The 16,592-nt window shown below is 36.9% G+C and overlaps 1 protein-coding gene across 1 annotated transcript in view; it reads right to left on the bottom strand.

Moving 5' to 3' along the window:
• Positions 1-378: 378 nt before the first annotated feature.
• The window catches only part of LOC102230940 (voltage-dependent L-type calcium channel subunit alpha-1D), a 33,606-nt gene continuing 17,392 nt past the window's right edge, over positions 379-16,592 (bottom strand). Inside the window, exons 26-45 of the mRNA XM_023337870.1 lie at positions 14,977-15,178; positions 14,698-14,856; positions 13,900-14,010; positions 13,737-13,820; positions 12,917-12,937; positions 12,694-12,828; positions 12,441-12,506; positions 12,279-12,370; positions 11,268-11,427; positions 9,521-9,648; positions 9,332-9,428; positions 8,612-8,714; positions 8,430-8,531; positions 7,442-7,566; positions 6,084-6,430; positions 5,066-5,218; positions 3,974-4,425; positions 3,306-3,418; positions 2,895-3,221; positions 379-1,067 (exon numbers count right to left, since the gene is read on the bottom strand). Of these exons, the coding sequence (XP_023193638.1) occupies positions 864-1,067; positions 2,895-3,221; positions 3,306-3,418; positions 3,974-4,425; positions 5,066-5,218; positions 6,084-6,430; positions 7,442-7,566; positions 8,430-8,531; positions 8,612-8,714; positions 9,332-9,428; positions 9,521-9,648; positions 11,268-11,427; positions 12,279-12,370; positions 12,441-12,506; positions 12,694-12,828; positions 12,917-12,937; positions 13,737-13,820; positions 13,900-14,010; positions 14,698-14,856; positions 14,977-15,178 (3,181 nt within the window). The 3' untranslated portion in view covers positions 379-863. The remainder of the gene's footprint in view (positions 1,068-2,894; positions 3,222-3,305; positions 3,419-3,973; positions 4,426-5,065; positions 5,219-6,083; positions 6,431-7,441; positions 7,567-8,429; positions 8,532-8,611; positions 8,715-9,331; positions 9,429-9,520; positions 9,649-11,267; positions 11,428-12,278; positions 12,371-12,440; positions 12,507-12,693; positions 12,829-12,916; positions 12,938-13,736; positions 13,821-13,899; positions 14,011-14,697; positions 14,857-14,976; positions 15,179-16,592) is intronic.

Below are 16,592 nucleotides of genomic sequence, written 5' to 3'. Positions count from 1 at the left end.
AAAAATTATAAATGATTTCTATATGGTGTAATGTGACACTTTGAGTCGTTTACATGACTGGAAAATTGTGATATAAACTCAGCTTATTTACAGTTCTTCCTTTTTCGTGGGTATTTCCACCTCGCAAATTATAAGGAAATGACAGAAATGTAAAATATGGCCATATGAGTGCAACAATATTCTGCTGCAGACATATGCAGCCCATTGTTTGGCAAGATTCATCTCTTTGAAGGGGGAAGTGAAACCCAGCTGTCGTCCATCTGCCAGTCTATTAATCACTGATTGCATAATTCACTGGTTATGTTTCACTATTCCTCCTACCAGGAATCCTCACACTAGTCAAAGAGAAAAAGAAATAAATATATGAATGACGAGTTGTTTGAGAAAACATATTTTATTTGCTCAGAATGTAAAGCGACCTGGATGAACACTCACAATAATCAAGAAATACACCACAGACTTTTTTTAACAGAAGTTTCAATGCTGCATCTTAGAGGATATTCAGTTTAATTTAATGTAGTTTCTCTAAAACACATAATGCATTGAGATATCATCTAAATTACATATGATTTTTTTGTAAATTCTCTGTTATAATGACTTAAAAGCAAAAGTCTGACTTTATATTGCACTGTTGTGTAAATATAAAAACTTCCTGAGCCTCATCTGTGTGCATGTTTTGGCATTCACAAACAAAAGTATTTCATATCCAACAGGATGTTTAAAAACTACAAAACACACCTCTCACACGCAATATTTGCTTTAAACAACTGACATATAAACTGACATAACACACTCTTATAAAATATTGGCTCAAGACTTTCATGTTCTTACTGTTTTTCTCTTTGCTTTTGGCTTTGCTGATCTCAGTAAGAAATCACGCAGTTCATTTCGTCGGCTAGTTCGTCCTCGAACCGGGACAGGTGACTGGCTCCCCGCGCTATCAGGTCAGCAGCCGCGCTCTCCATTTCGTCCAGGCTCATGTGACACGCTTCGGCAATTTCCCGCTTGGCAAAGCTCACGAATTTTGGATCCCTGGCGTACATGCCGAGGCCCTCGGAGATCAAGATCTGTTGTTGGGAGAGTCGGAGAAATTAATATGTTGTCAACGTGCTCATGTAGTGGTTTTAAAACTATTTCAGATAAATAAAAAAGTTTACAAAAAAATAGCATTAAGCAAAATTATATTGTTTCGCACTAGTAGTCTGTGATTACAGATCTAGTGATCTATGATCGATTACTTTGGTATTGCAAGTTAAAAACTACAGACCGATACAGTAAAGGGATGCATAAGTTTGATTAAGTTTAAAATTTATTTTCTTTGATGTTATTTTTCTGATTATGTCTGTGTATAATATTTAGAGATTTAAACCATCATAGATTTTAAGTTTTGAGAGTTTGTTTACCGATCGTGTCTCGATTGGTTTTGTCTGAATCGATGTAGTGGAACGCGTCGCTTCTGCTCCTCCGTTACAACACAGGAAGCGAAAGGAGTGACGTCGTGTCCGTGTCTGTCTTCATTATTCCATTTCACAGGTAAAATTCTGACTTATAAGGTTTATAGCTGTATTTAGGTTTATTACGTTTGCCGAATGAGCAGGGAGCGCTTGTGGTATGTGAATAACTTGAGTTTTTTAAAGAGTTATACTCACATTAGCTTTCTAGCTAGCTGCGTCCTGTGCTACAGTTCTTATTCTTATTACTGTGTGGGTATAACCACAATGTTTGTGTGCAGTGTTCAGCACTCAGTTTGTGACAATGTAATGTTTAAAACTGTTCTTGAAATATAATTACAACACTGGAAGCGAAAGGAGTGACGTCATGTCCGTGTCTGTTTTCATTATTCCCTTTCACAGGGGGTGTAACACTAACAGATGGCGGCTACGTCGCAAAATGACATAAAGACTTAACATGATCTTAAGTAATGGTAGGGCTGGAAAATAAATCAATATAAATCATCCGATAGAATATTCAGTATATTCATTCTAAGCAAGTTGAGTGGCACCAACTGACTCGCTAGCTCTTTGGTTTCCTAGCAACTCACTCATTCTTTGGTTACCTAGCAACGACCTGCTGAGTAACTGGCAGCAGCAGTTTAAGATTCCACCATTTTGTCTCATAACTGCTTAAAAATAAAATGAAATTTAAAAAAACAAAGTGAAGTGAAAAGTGGATAAAACGGGAACAGTCACACCACCAGTTTGGCTGTATTTCATATAGTTTAAACAAAAAATGAATCAATAATTATTCATATTGAGTGATAAGAAACACTTATATATAGTGATGTACGTTTTTCAGCAATATCGTTCAGCCCTAAGCAGGTGTTTCCAACATGTGGTTCGGAGGCCATTTGTGGCCCTTTGTATGATTTTGTGTGGTAATTGACTGCAGTTCAAGAATGGTACAAATCTGGCTCTCCAGTTTACACTTTTGCCATTTTTTAGCATGAGAATTAAATTCTTCTTTAATGGCTTATTATACATAAAGTATTTTAATTTTAATTTTGTTGTAAGTGTGGCTGTAAACATCTAGCGAATTTTACTATAATAAAAAAAAACACTAGAGAACATTTATAATTCAAATAAACTAGATTAATAGAAGAATGTTTTTTTTATTTATTTGTTTTTGAAGAAAGTTTTCATTAATTTTTGAATTTGAGAATAGAATAAGTCATTTTCAGGAGTAAATAAACTGAAAAAAAAACAACATTACTCAACTGTGTATTCATACCTTCCCAAAATGAGAAGAATTTTCTAGGCAAACGATTCAATTAAAGCAACTAAACATGGCTTTCTGTGAATGCAATCAGAATCAGCTCCACAGAAGTAATATTTGTGAAAGTTAATTAAATGTGATGAATTAAAAAACATCTACAGTATTTTGTAAGGAAAACGTACCGATTCGACCAGATTGTCTGCGCTGCCTTTATCTATGATGCCCTGGTTGGCCGAAGGTGGCATCCTGACGCTGGTGAAGGTTCTGGTCTGACCCGGGTACCAGCCCGGTCGTTTCCCTGCAGGGAGACTGGCAGACCCGTCGCACCAGAGCGGCTGACTGGAGCCGCTTTCTTCATCCACCAGGATCATGGGCGTGTAGATGAGCTTTCCGCGACGCCCGGTGGGGGCAATTATTCCTGGAAGGGGGGTGGCTCCGGCTGCTGCCGTGTTGGCCCAGGTGGCGGACGACATGGAGGACACGCTGCTGGGCCGGGAGTCCAGGCCCTGCTGGTTCTGACAGAAAGCAGCAGTCGGTGAAGACTAACTGGAGGAAGATGAGACGGCATGTGGTCTGTTTTTCGTGACTCTCACCTGCAGGCGGGATCTGGATGGAGATGTGTTCCCACGGTAGTTTCCAGGGATGGGGAGGTCGTCAACGCTGGTCTGAGGCTTTAGACACTGGAAGTTAAACGCAGGCTTCCGACCTAAAGCAGTGAGAAACAATAAACTGTTACTAATAATAACTGTTTGTTATTATTAGTAAAACTGACTCCCCTCTCAGAGACCGTCTGTTTATTGTGAAAGAAATTGTTCTGGATTTTTAATTTTTTTCTTTATTTCTTTAGTTTTTTCAAAATAAGAAAACAAACATTTTATTACCTAAAATGAAACAAAATAGCAAAGGATGCAATTTTTCTTTAAATAAAGAATAATTTGTAAAATGTAAGACATAAAAAAGGGAGCAGGATTATTTAAATTAAACTAAGCTAAGCTAGGCTACACCAAGCTAAACTAAACACAACATAACTAAGCTAAATTAAACTGTAATAAACTAAACTAGACTAAGCTGAGCCAAGCTGCTGAGCTAAATTAAGCTAAGCTAAACTAAACATAACTAAGCTAAGATAAGAAAAACCAAGCTAAGCTAAACTATAATAAACTAAACTAAACTAAGCTAAACTAAATTAAGCTGAATAAAGCTAAGCTAATTATATTAAACATGTTAACGCTAGTTTTAATAAATAAAATTTGTTCTTGACCTTTTGGTATGGCAGGAAGTAATCGTCTCCTGACAAACTGGGCTCCATTATTCTCATTTTCATTGTAGCCATTCTCGTTGTAGTTAGTGTTTCCATTATAACCAGTGTTCCCATTGTAGCCATTCTCGTTGTAGCTAGTGTTCCCATTGTAACCACTGCTCCCATTGTAGCCGCTGATGGTGCTGCCATTTTCATTGCAACCGTTCACAGTACTTCCATTCTCGTTGTAGCCGGTGTATTCATTGCTGTTGTATCCGTTTGCATCGTAGGGAGCGGGACTGACAGCGGCACTGCCTCCATTCATATTGTTTTCACTGTATGCGTTGCTGATGAAGCCGTTGGGGTCATGACCTTCATAGGGAATTTCTCCTATGCTGCTGGCTACATCCAAACTCTGGCCGTTGTCTCCTGTTTCGGTTGGTACAGGAGAAACCGCCTCTTGATACTCATACCTGCAAGAGTGAAGAGGGAAAAAAGGGAAATATGGCATGTGGTAGTTTGCAAAGTTCTGAAAAAAAATATTTTTTGTTTAAAGCTAACCTATGATGCTTCTTTGAACAGATTAAGGCAGGTTTATAGACTATACAAAACACGTTCATTGCATATTTTGCACAAAATCAATCTTAGATAATCAGATTTCAGTCTTGCCAATTCACCCTACTTTGAGCTCCTTTCAGAATGAGTTGTTTTGGGGCATCCTGTCACTTTAGATCCAAATAAGCTGCTGCTAGCCACACCCCCAAATCAATGTTTACACTTCCACATGAAAAAGGCTGCATACCATGCATCTTTGAAAAGCAGAAGTGGAGCCTCCCCCACAAGCAACAAGAAAGTATTAACTGTTTTCTGAATCCTTAGTCAACAACTAAACACTTGTCTTTTTCAGCAGCAATTGTACAACAATAAACCAGCTGACCAAATGTGCTGGAGCTCCACTTGGTTGCTAGGTATTGGGCCTGGACTCGGCTGGGGTTGCTAGGTAACAGCAAAGTGACTTAACATTCCGGAGGTTTTTGAAACTGGTCATTTTCCAGACACATGACAGGTCCCCTTTAAAAACCTTAAATATTCAGATTAGCCTTTATATCGTACCCATCTACTGACGGCATGCTTGCCATAAACGCCTCACTGCTGTAAAACTGCTCAGCCGCTTCACTTTGAGTTGGAACGAGTGCATCTTTGAGGAGAAAGTCTTCTCCTCCCGACATCTCTGTTGGAGGTGGAGAAGGAGGAAGAGGCGATTCGCTGATGGAGAAGAAAGAACAAAGTCAGAAAACACAACAATATGATCAATATGATCTACTATGATTCCAGCATGTACGGCTATAACACACGGAGGTGGGCAGAATACCCAACAATTGTACTCAAGTAAAAGTAGAAAGTATCCGTCCAAAAAATGACCCAAGAGTAAAACACTGTTTGGTAAAAAGACAGTTCAAGTCCTGAGTAACTGATCAAAATTACAACAGAAGCGGGATTTCCACCAGTGTATTATAAGCCACCAGGCTACGTGTTGTTTATTTTCAATAATTTTTTTAAAATGCCAGTAAAAGTAATAGCAAAAACGGGCAAAGATGGGTTTACATTTAACAAAACATCAGTAATTTTCAGCAATTAGCTATTTAAACAGATAATGTTGTTGATTATACATACACAACCTACAGACTAATTTATTTCATCCACTGCTGTATTTTCTTTGTTGTTGATGTTTTACTTCCAAGAATTATTTTCAACTTTAAATTTTTTTTTAACAAAAAAACACGGTGCAGCAACTGGTGGACTGCCGTCGCTTCCCTGCCACCAGGCTTAGCTAGATTTGTGGAGGAAACCCTGAGACGGACCGAAATGTAAAGTTAAGTTGAATTTTCAAATAATTAAAATGAAAATAATTCCTATAAGTAAGGAAATAACAAACAGAAACTGCAGGTGTGTCTCTGTGTCTGGTGAATTTTTGGTTAAAACATGTTTGTTTTCATTCGGTGGGCAGAGAATCCATAAATTTTAAGTAAGAGGAGAAATACTTCATAGTAAAATTACTCAAGTAAAAGTGCAGTAAAATGCTTCTAAAAGTACAATTTTGCCAAAAAGTAACTCAAGATGGACTCAGTACCTGATTGGAAGCGGTTCGGATCTTGCAGGCTGCTCTGTAACGACTCTCAGTCCGGCCAGCTCCGATCCCGGCCTCAGGTGTTCCTGCACGGCCTCCACCTGCGTGGTGATCACGTCCTTCTTGGCGACCCGGGGCGTGGGCTCGATGATCACCGCCGTCTGCTCCACCAGTATGTCCAGAGGCGGCATCGGCGTGCTGGCGGGCGTGGGGTTCGCCGACGTCCCCGGCTCGCTGTCGAAGATCTCGTCGCCCGTCATCTCGCCCTCGATGGCCTCCTCTTCCTCAAGGTCACAGGCCATCGCCAGACGCATCTCTGGAGCCAAGTCCTGCAGCGTCCGCAGCCCTTGCTAAAACACAAAAAGGACTTGAATTTTACAGCAAATGCTCATAGAATGCATGCTGTGACATCTATAATTTCATGATTTTTAGTATCAAATCAAAAAACTTTAATAAAGAAGATGAAAAATTACACATTAATTAGACAATGTACCAGATTTTCAGGAGTTATCAGCTGCAGTTCCATTACAAACGTGTGCAAAACCTTCTTGGTATTTCACTAATGTCAAAAAACTAATTCGCAATTAAAATCACACCTGAATAAGTTTGTCCACACAATAAGTTATTAAAAAACATGCCGCACCGTCATCATCCTACCACTTAATCTTGTCCTTTCCTTCACATTTTTCAGAAAACACAAGATCTTGACTATATTTAAGGTGAACTTTTATTGTTTTTATATTTGTATGTATAAGTATGTTCAATTAGCTGCTGATTTGCCAAAGGTTTTTCAAAAAGTTTTTACTTATTACACACTGCATTTATTTAGATTTTCTAAACCTTTTAAAAGCTACACAGATTGTAACTGTGAACAACAGCAGGGCTGAATGCAAATCTAATGGAAAAACATACATTTAACGTGCCTGTAGCACCCCCTACCGGTGAGCGGTGTTTTTGCACTCAAGACGTTTAAAGCATATCTTTTCTTTCTTTTTTTTTTTTTTTACAGATGTGAGAAATATTTTAACAACTTTCATGCACATTTTTTAAAATGAAAATAATAAAAAAGTAAAAAATAAAATCAATTGTTTGAGTACATTTATACAATTGAGAAACAAATAATAGAGGCACAGCTCTGCTTCTGCAAATTCCTTTAATATGATTGTAAGTGGAATATAATCTATTCTTCCCTCTTTTAATTCATAAAGAGTTTAAAAACATTTAGATGTGGTGCTAAATGCTAAAAACCAGATGTAAATGAGAAAATAATCCTTTTCACAAACTTCACATAAAAAAGAGACTCAAAGATGTTTTTGTTTGTATGTTCATATAAATTAGAAAGGATTTAAATCAGATCTTACCTGCAGGGCAGCAGCCTTGTCTTTCCTCTTGGATTTCCTTTCCCTCTCTTTCCTCTTTCTGTACTTTTTGAAGTAATCTTGGATCAGGAAACTGGCATAAACCTTTCCACAAGTCACCTCATCGCCTGCCAAACGCAAACAGACATGACAAATATGAAAACTCCTGGATAAACAGAGAAACGTAATGCTTTCTTACGTTGAATAATTTAGAAATTTCTTAATTATCTTTCTGTACAGAAGAGGATTAGGGCCACCAAAAACTTAAATGAAATTCTGACTTTTTAAATCAGAATTTTAATCGTCAATCTATGTCAAAGTCCAAATAAATAACTAAATAACATTCTGATGTGTGTGTCAATTATATTGCTATTAGTGTGTGAAAAATAATCACATAACTGTTTCTTCCTTGTTGTATAATTTGCAAACCTGAACTTTTATCCACTCTGAAAGCCTGCAACAAATTTATCTGGTGGATTTCAGTTTAAAGACTAGACATGCCAAATGGTGCATGAACAATTTAAACAAATCTGATTCTTACAAAAAGTTAGAATGCTGAGAAAAATAATCAGAATTCTTAAGATTAAAATCACAATTTTGAGAAAAAAGTCAAAATGTTTAGATTAAGAATTCAGAGATAAATGTCAGTTCTGTGAAAAAAGTAAGAAATAAATTAAAAATTCTGAGATTAAGTCAGTATTCTGAGAAAAATCCAAAATTCTGAGAAAAGCAACCAGAATTCTGAGATTTAGCCAAAAGTCTGAAAAAGTAAATTTTTTTTGATTAAAGTCAGAATTCTGTGGAAAAAAGTAAGAATTCTGACATAAATTCATAATTCTGAGAAAAAGTCAAAATTCTGACAAAAGTACTTATTTTGAGATTAATTAACAGCATTATAATGCTAAAGCCATAATTTATTTATTTTGTTTTTTGTCAGTGGTCCAAATCCTCCATATTTCTGGGATTGGCGTTTGGCAGTTTTGTGTCTTGCCTCTAGGGGGCGGAATGATTTCATCGATGAGTTTAGGTTTTGTGTGTTTCCACAGCTTCTTGATGATAACCTTCAGCTCCTCGTTCTGCTGATCAACGGGACCTGGTGGAATCCAAACGCAGATTTATTCAATAAAAGTCGCCGTTTCCACACGCGGCTCCATGAGCGGGAATCCTCCCGACCTTCAGTTTTGATCTTCAGTGAAGTTCGGACCAGAGCGAACAGAGTGGCGTTGAAGGTGACGGTGCCATCGGGGTGGAGGGGAACATTCATGGCCACCAGTCTCTGAGAAGAAACAAGGAAGCAGAAAATATGAAACCTGCTCATTTATTTCCACCCATACATCATCATACACTGCAAATGCTGAGTTGGTACCACTGTTGCTAAATATGCAAGTGTTATTACGCTAACAGGTACGCTTATTTAGCATAAAATTAATCATTATATATGAAACTATTTTAAAAATATGAACTGGATTACATATTTGTGTCCTGTGGGACCTGTTTGCTTTACTTTCTGAACATTTTGTTCATTAAACACAGAATCTTACCTGGAATTTTTGTACTATTTTCTAGTGAAAATAACCTTGTACATGTGGAATAAGACAGAACTAAAAATGAACTTTTCAGCATTATATAGGAGCTTATTTTAAGTCAATAATTCCTCAATATTGGTAAATATTGGCAGATTATTTCTAACGTGGGAAAATATCTTGTTATAAGTGAACTAGTACTTTTTTTTAATCAATGTTGAGAAGTTATTGACTTAAAATAATCTCCTAAATAAAACTGAACGTTAGCTTCATCTTATTTTTAGTGCACTAATATATTTGCTGTGGAAACTGCAGAAAAATACTCGGTAACATTTTGCGTTTTTGCAGCTCTGCATGTGTTCACCCTTACTCTGCAAGCAACGCGATGAGGACAAAGCTTTCCGAAGCCGAGAGGAGGCTGAATCCTGCGTAACATAGTGACTACATCGATGTGCTTGATGCGACCTCTGCCACATGCAAACGGAAAACGGGTGAGACAGAGAAGTTTGTTTTGGAAACAGCGAAGAAGACTGAGCTGGATTCAGATAATGAGACGCACGTGGCTTCTGGGTCGTAGTCGGACCAAACTCGCTTGAACTCGTCCAGGTGGTGAGTCCCCAGAACCGTCCAGTCTCTGGTCAGATACTCAAAGTTGTCCATGATGACAGCAATGAACAAGTTGATGATCTGAGAGAAAAGAGAAGTGGAAAGGGTATTTATACATGTAACAAAATGATTCTTTAGATATATTACAACAAATGAAACATGACATAGTAGAGTGCTGTTTAAATATGTGATGTAAAGCTATTGTACACTGCAAAAAACCAAATATTACAGAGTATTTTTGTTTGGTTTTTAGAGCAAATATCTTAGTACACTTGAAATAAAATAAAACTAACTTAAAAGTAACTTTTCAACAAGATCTAGTAGCTTGTTTTAAGTGAATAATTCCTTAATATTCATAAAAAATGACTAGTTCTACTGGTAGATTATTTAATTTATAACAAGATATTTTCCCCATGCTATAAATGAAATAATTTATTCGTTGAACTAACACTTTTTCATCAATATTAAGGAATTATTTACTTAAAACATGCCTCTAGCTCTTGTTGAAAATAAATTTATAAGTTAGTTTTACTTTATTTCAAGTGTATTTGCAGTAGAAACTGCACAAAAATATTTTTAAAATATGGTACAATTTTGTGTTTTTGCAGTGTAGAACAAAGGATTGGAGGTTTTCAAGCACATGTGTGTTAAAAGTTTTAGTATTTTCTGTGATTCATGCAGGAACAACATTACAAATAAAGGCTCAAAAAGACATATAAACAGCTCCACTATTAGCTAGCTCAGAATTAGCCATGCTACTAGCAGATTGACTGGATGCATAGGAGAGTCAGGTGGTCCAGGGTTCTGGACGGGTCCACAGTCCGTCACACAGCCACACAGGAAAAACAACCAAGTAAAAGAAGGAGTAAAGGTCCTTCCAGCTGCACGGCATCCAAAACCAGACAGAACAATTGTCTTAAGAAGAAACTATTTCTCAAATAAAAACAAAGAATTAAAGTTTACAAAAAAGCAAGGAAATATTGTTGATTGTGCAGGAGGCTCTACTAATGCTTTTCAAAGATGCACAGTTGTATAATCGGACATCTGTTTCCAGCCATTTTTATGTGACAATGTAAACATTGATTTGGGGGCGTGACCCGCAGCAGCTTATTTGGATTTAAAGTGACAGTAGCATTAAAACGTCTCATTCTGAACTGATCAGACTAAAATCTCCTTTTCTAAGAACGACTTTGTGCAAAAAAAAATGTAATGAACATGTTTTGTGTAGCCCAGTGTTCTATCCTAACATGTTCAAGGTATGTAAATTATATAACTGATGACATGAAAGCCCAACCATAAAACGTTTACTTTCCGTTTCTTTTGATCTGCGCTGTGGGTGTGCAGCCGCCGTTTGAGCCGGAGGTTTTCGTTCTGACGGCTCAGATTCACCGTCACTCGACCGAGCTAGCATCTTAAAATAGCACAGGGAGCATATTAGCTCCTGCACCCAAATATGTGCAGCCCATTAAACCTTTGTGATGCGGGCGTGCATCACCACTCATCTGTGGATAAATAAAACTGTCAGTGTTCTGCTGCTGAAATGCTGCCGTCCTTATTTCCATCCAACTTCCGATTCCGCCTGACCTGGCAGTCGACGCACAGGGTTTGAATTAATTGCAGCTAAATTTAGAGCCCGTAATCTGAAGACTATCTGAGTAAAGCGAGGGGAAAAGTAAAACGTCAGATCCGCCTTCGCTCACCAGGTAAGCGCAGAGCATGAAGAAGCTGATGAAGTAAAGGTAGGCCAGGTTACTCCCGCAGGTGTATTCTTCGCCGGGCTCGACGTCGGCCTCCGGGTCGCAGCGCCGGCCGGGCAGCGCGCCCAGCATGATCTGCTGCCACTGCTCTCCGGTGGCACACCTGCAAGCGAGGAAGCAGTTTTAATTCTGCCTGGGAAAGGTTTCCATGCTCTTCGAGGCTTATTTTGTTATGTCACAACAACAACATCAATGTCTTTTATTGGGATTTTATGTAATGGATTAATACAAAATATAGCTTTGGTGTGAGATGGAAGAAAACTGATGGGTGGTATTAAAAGTGTAGTATGGATATGCATAGTGATAACTATGTTTAGATGGCTAGAAGATTGACGGTGCGTTCACACCAAATGCACTTAAAGCACCAGGAGGTTTACATGTAAAGTCTATGTGGAGGCGCATTTTGAAGCGCTTTGAGATTTTGACGCACGTCAAGGGCATCCGACGTGTCCAAAGCTGGAGATGGAAAATCTGAACTTTCGCCGCTGGACGCAGAGCATCAACCAATCATACAGACTCCGCTTTGTGGCGTAGTGGCACATCTTCCAACGTGATCTCAGAAAGAAAAACTGTGGAGGATAAACTAATTATCGCTGTCTGCTCTCGTCTTATAATCTGCATAATCCAGTTATGACTACAGAGACAGGATCCTCTTGATGGAAGAGGATCAGCCAGGAAGTTGGAATGTCGAGTAAGTTATAACTTTTACGATTTGAGCTATCCAAATCCGTCAAGCAAAAACGTTAAGTGACATTAAATAAACAATAAATAAACATTGTATTTATTTAGACGAAATATGCAGAAGACGGTGGAAGAGTTTGAGGGACACGTATGCCAACTTTCAATTTTACTAATCTTCAATTACATTTAACTTTCGTCCTAACAGAAATTTCACCGTCTAGACCAATAAGGTTTAAGAACCGCTGTTGGAACAAGCGGGTTAAAACGTCTTACCTAAAAAGAACCAGAACCGCCATGAAGAACGTCTGGAAGTTGCAGCTTCTGTTGATGTCTGTGTCGTCATCGATGGCTATTTTCCCAAACATCTGGGAGGACAAACGGCAGAGAAACCGTCAACCAGGAAAAGCAGCGTTTCAACCTTTTCCAGAGACTCACCTGCATGCCGATCACAGCGTAGATGAAGAAGATCATAGCGATGAGGAGGCCAACGTAAGGCAAGGCCTGGAGAGATGGAAAAAACTAAATTGCCTCTATTTCACGGTGAAATGCCGGTAGAAGTTTACAGAATAAATACTAATTTTATCGTATTTACACGGTAAAATTCTGGCAACCACAGCTGTTTTTTTTTCTTTTAATGGAGTATAAAAAGGTAATAAGACAATATTTGTGACAGAGATGACTCACTGACCTGCAGGGATTTGACAAAAGTCCAGAGAAGAGTTCGGATGCCTTCTCCTTTGCTGAGGAGCTTCACCAACCTCAACACTCGGAACAAGCGGAAGAACGTGATGGACACTTTCCCGCTTTCTCCTTTTCCACCGCCCTGGAAAAACAAAACTATTAGGGTTAATATAAACCTAAAAAGACAGAAACGGGAAAAAGGTTTGACAAAATCTCAATCCAATAATCACCTCTCCATGGCCGCCTCCTCCCTGGATCATCAGTTAAGCAACAGAGAAAGAAACAGTTAAAAATACATTGAATTGTTTCTATTTTTAAGTAATTCCTAATTGTTTTTGTATCCTCCATTGTTGACATATTTTAATAATAAGGAACTACCTGATAATTACAGTGTAATAACGTTGTTAATTACATGGAACTAGCAGATTATCAGATTGTTTTCAAACAATTACTCTATCTTTAATGACTTTCTGTGAGCTGTTACAATCATGTTACAATTCAGATTTCATTATTAGCAGACATTAAGGCCACGGTTACACAAATGTAAAACAACACAAGAAATAAATCACAATAAAAATAGAAAAGCACATTAAAAATATAAAAGTATCATATAAATACACAATATCCAATTTTTCTTTAATAAATAATTTAAATGATCCGATTTCTAAACATTAAATAACTATATTATTGGTAATATCTTAATACAAACTGTTATTAACTGTTAATTACATTATAATTACAATGATAATTACATATCAAGGTATTAGATGTTTACTACTAAACTATTTCCAAGTTGTAATCCTGCGTCTCCTGGACAGTAACAAGAAGTCAGACAGAAATAAATTAATCTGATTAACATCAAGTCAAGATAAGTGTTTATCTTGACTTGATGTGACAAAAGAAACAGACTCTTTAATAAAGCAGAGAACTGTGTATTGATGGAAAGTTGAGTGGAAGGAAAAAGTGCCCTAAAGAGGTGCATTATTAACACATTTTAAAAACTTTTACAAGTATTTCTTCCAAAGGTAAAAGTGAGAAAAAAATCCTTACGCTAAATTCAGACACTGCGATGTCCAAGACGCTGCCAACAACGATCAGAGCGTCAAATGAATTCCAGGGATCGATGAAGTAATGCTAACAGATAAAGACAAGCAAACAGAAACGTGAAGTCAAAGAAACTTCAGGAAACTCGGCGTTCGGCGGGAAAACTCACATGAGCTCGAAGAGCCATCAGCTTGATGATCATCTCTACGGTGAAAACCACGGTGAAGATCATGTTGAGGATGTCCATGACGGAGGTGAACAGCTTCGACTGCTCATAATGCTAAAAAGATAAACAGAAACACCAACGTGAAATTATTTTCAGGATTTTCTCAGAGAATCAGGAGAGAAATGTCCGGTTGTTACTATTATTGTTATTCCATAGATTTTCTCGTCATGTTATGAGTCAGTTTGTAACCATTTTGTCTGTGTCAGGGGTGTCAAACTCTTTTTCGTTTTGGGTCAAATCAAGATCATGAATGCTCTTAAAGGGCCGGTTGTGCCAAAATGTATTGATAAAATCTCTTCATAAACTGTTAAAATATCAATGAATTCTTAAAATTAAATATTATTGAACAGCTTTGCAGTCCCTCGAGGATTTTGTGATTTTTTTGATATTGAAATCAAAGTGTTTAGAAATATTTGCAATATTTGCGTTTATTTATGGCGGTAAATGCGACTTTTTAATTACTCACTGTATAGATGTTGGACTATAATCTGACATCAGCTAAAGCTGAGGCAGCTGTTTAGTACAAGCAAGAAAGTATTTGATAATTTTTGAGAAAAATCCCCAATAAACTCCCAATTGTTAGTGCAATTTGTTGATTTTGCGTCTTGGATTATGGCAGGAAAATTCCCCCATATAAAATGTGCTATATAAATAAAGTTGCCTTGCCTACTGATTGCTTGTTTCCTTGTTTTTGAAAATACTGTATGTTTGAAATAAATAAATCAAACAGAAAAACGGTACCTGAACCGCCAGAGTGAGAGTGTTTCCCAAAATCAGCACAAACATGACGTATTCAAACTGGCTGGAGTTGATGATCCTCCAGAACTTCAGCTGCGACGGGTTTTTAGGGATGTAGATCTTTATTGGCTGAGCTTTCAGGGCGTAATACACACACTGCCTCTGTGTCGGGCGAAACAGAGAGAAAATCTGTTCAGTTTGGATCAATTAAACAAAAACACAACAAATTTACTTAATCTGAATTTAAAAGAATTCAGATATCTTTAAAAAAAAATGGCTGACTTGATTCTTGTTGAGTTCGCAGTTTTTGAACTCGGCCTCTCCTTGCTCTCGAAAAGTGATGATGACGAAACCCACGAATATGTTCATCATGAAGAAAGCGATGATGATGATGTAGATGATGAAGAAGATGGAGATCTCCACTCTGTAGTTGTAAATTGGGCCTCGGTTTATGGCGTTGGCGTCCACGGCCCGGTACAGGAGCCTTCGCAGAGGAAGAGAACACAAAACGTGACAATCTGGTTTCTACCCTGCAAAAAAACAAAATCGTACCAAGAATTGTTGGTCCAGGTTCTGCTGCCAAAACAAAACAAACGGTTCAGCAGGAAATAGGAGCTTATTTTTCCTTAATATTGACAAAAAAGTACTTTTTCCTTTGGAAGATAATTTCATTTATAAGTGAAATAATCTGCCAGTGGAACTGGGACGTTTTTAAGATCAATATTAAGGAAATATTGACTTAAAATAAGCTCCTATTTATTGCTGAAAATTTACTTTTAAGTTAGTTTTGTCTTATTTAAATATACATATATAAGACATTTTCACTAGAAACTAGACTAAAAATACTTGGTAAAACTTTGTTTTGAATTAATAAAATGTTCAGAAAATAAAGCAAACACAGGAAAGTGAATATTTAAATCTTTTTAAAAAGATTTTTAATCTTTTTTAAAATGATTACATTTATAATGATTAATTTGATACTAAATGGAAGGTCTCAACAGTGGTACCAACTCAATTAATGTAACTTTTAAATTATGAATTGTTGTTATACATTTGTAAATTTATTCTTCTCACGGCAGGCCTACTTTGCTTATTCCTCTGGCCGGCTCTAGGAACGTCGTTTTATTTTGTTTTGTTTTTTATTGTTCCTCATCCAGCCTTATTTATTCCACTTTTAGTTGTTTTAAATGTTTTAATTAAAGCTCTGACTGCACATCATGTGTACAAGTTCAGATGGATGGTTAGTCTGTTTTGAATGTTCGCTTCTCTTTCCTATTTTGAAGGGTAGAGATGAAGAAAGTCTGCGTGGGATTTTTTTTGGACTTGATATACTAAACCATAGGAAACAGGAATTAATTAATAATTAGAAGTTTAAGTCCACATTGAAAAATGTATCTAGTTTAAATTTTAAAAAAACATTCAGTAATTTCGACACTTTAAAAATACAAATATTTTTGGTCTAGTTTTAAGTGAAAATATCTTAATATGAAAAACTAACTTACAAGTAACTTTTTAGAAAATAGATGCTCATTTTACATAAATCCTTAATATTGATTGTTTAAAAAGTACTAGTTTCACTTGCAAATTATTTCACTTATAACATAGGAAAAATGTCTTGTTATAAATTAAATAATCTGCCAGTGAAACTATGACTTTTTAATCGATATTAAGGATTTATTTACTTGAAACAAAGTCCTATTCACCTTTATAACAATAACGAACACAGAAAAATGTGCTGAAAAACCCAAACACCAAAGGATTGTGACAAAAAGATTTTTTTATAAGACCTGATGAAGTGTTACAAACTATTTTATAACACTGAATAAATGAGCTCAAATTAAAGTTTGTATAGTTCTCTGAAATAGGTGAAATTATTTCAAGGTTTTTCACACATTACC

This window comes from Xiphophorus maculatus, chromosome 1, assembly GCF_002775205.1.
Source record: "Xiphophorus maculatus strain JP 163 A chromosome 1, X_maculatus-5.0-male, whole genome shotgun sequence".
NCBI classification, from domain to species: Eukaryota; Metazoa; Chordata; class Actinopteri; order Cyprinodontiformes; family Poeciliidae; genus Xiphophorus; species Xiphophorus maculatus.
Note: the sequence above shows the minus strand (reverse complement) of the source record. Positions and strands in the feature narration are given on the sequence as shown.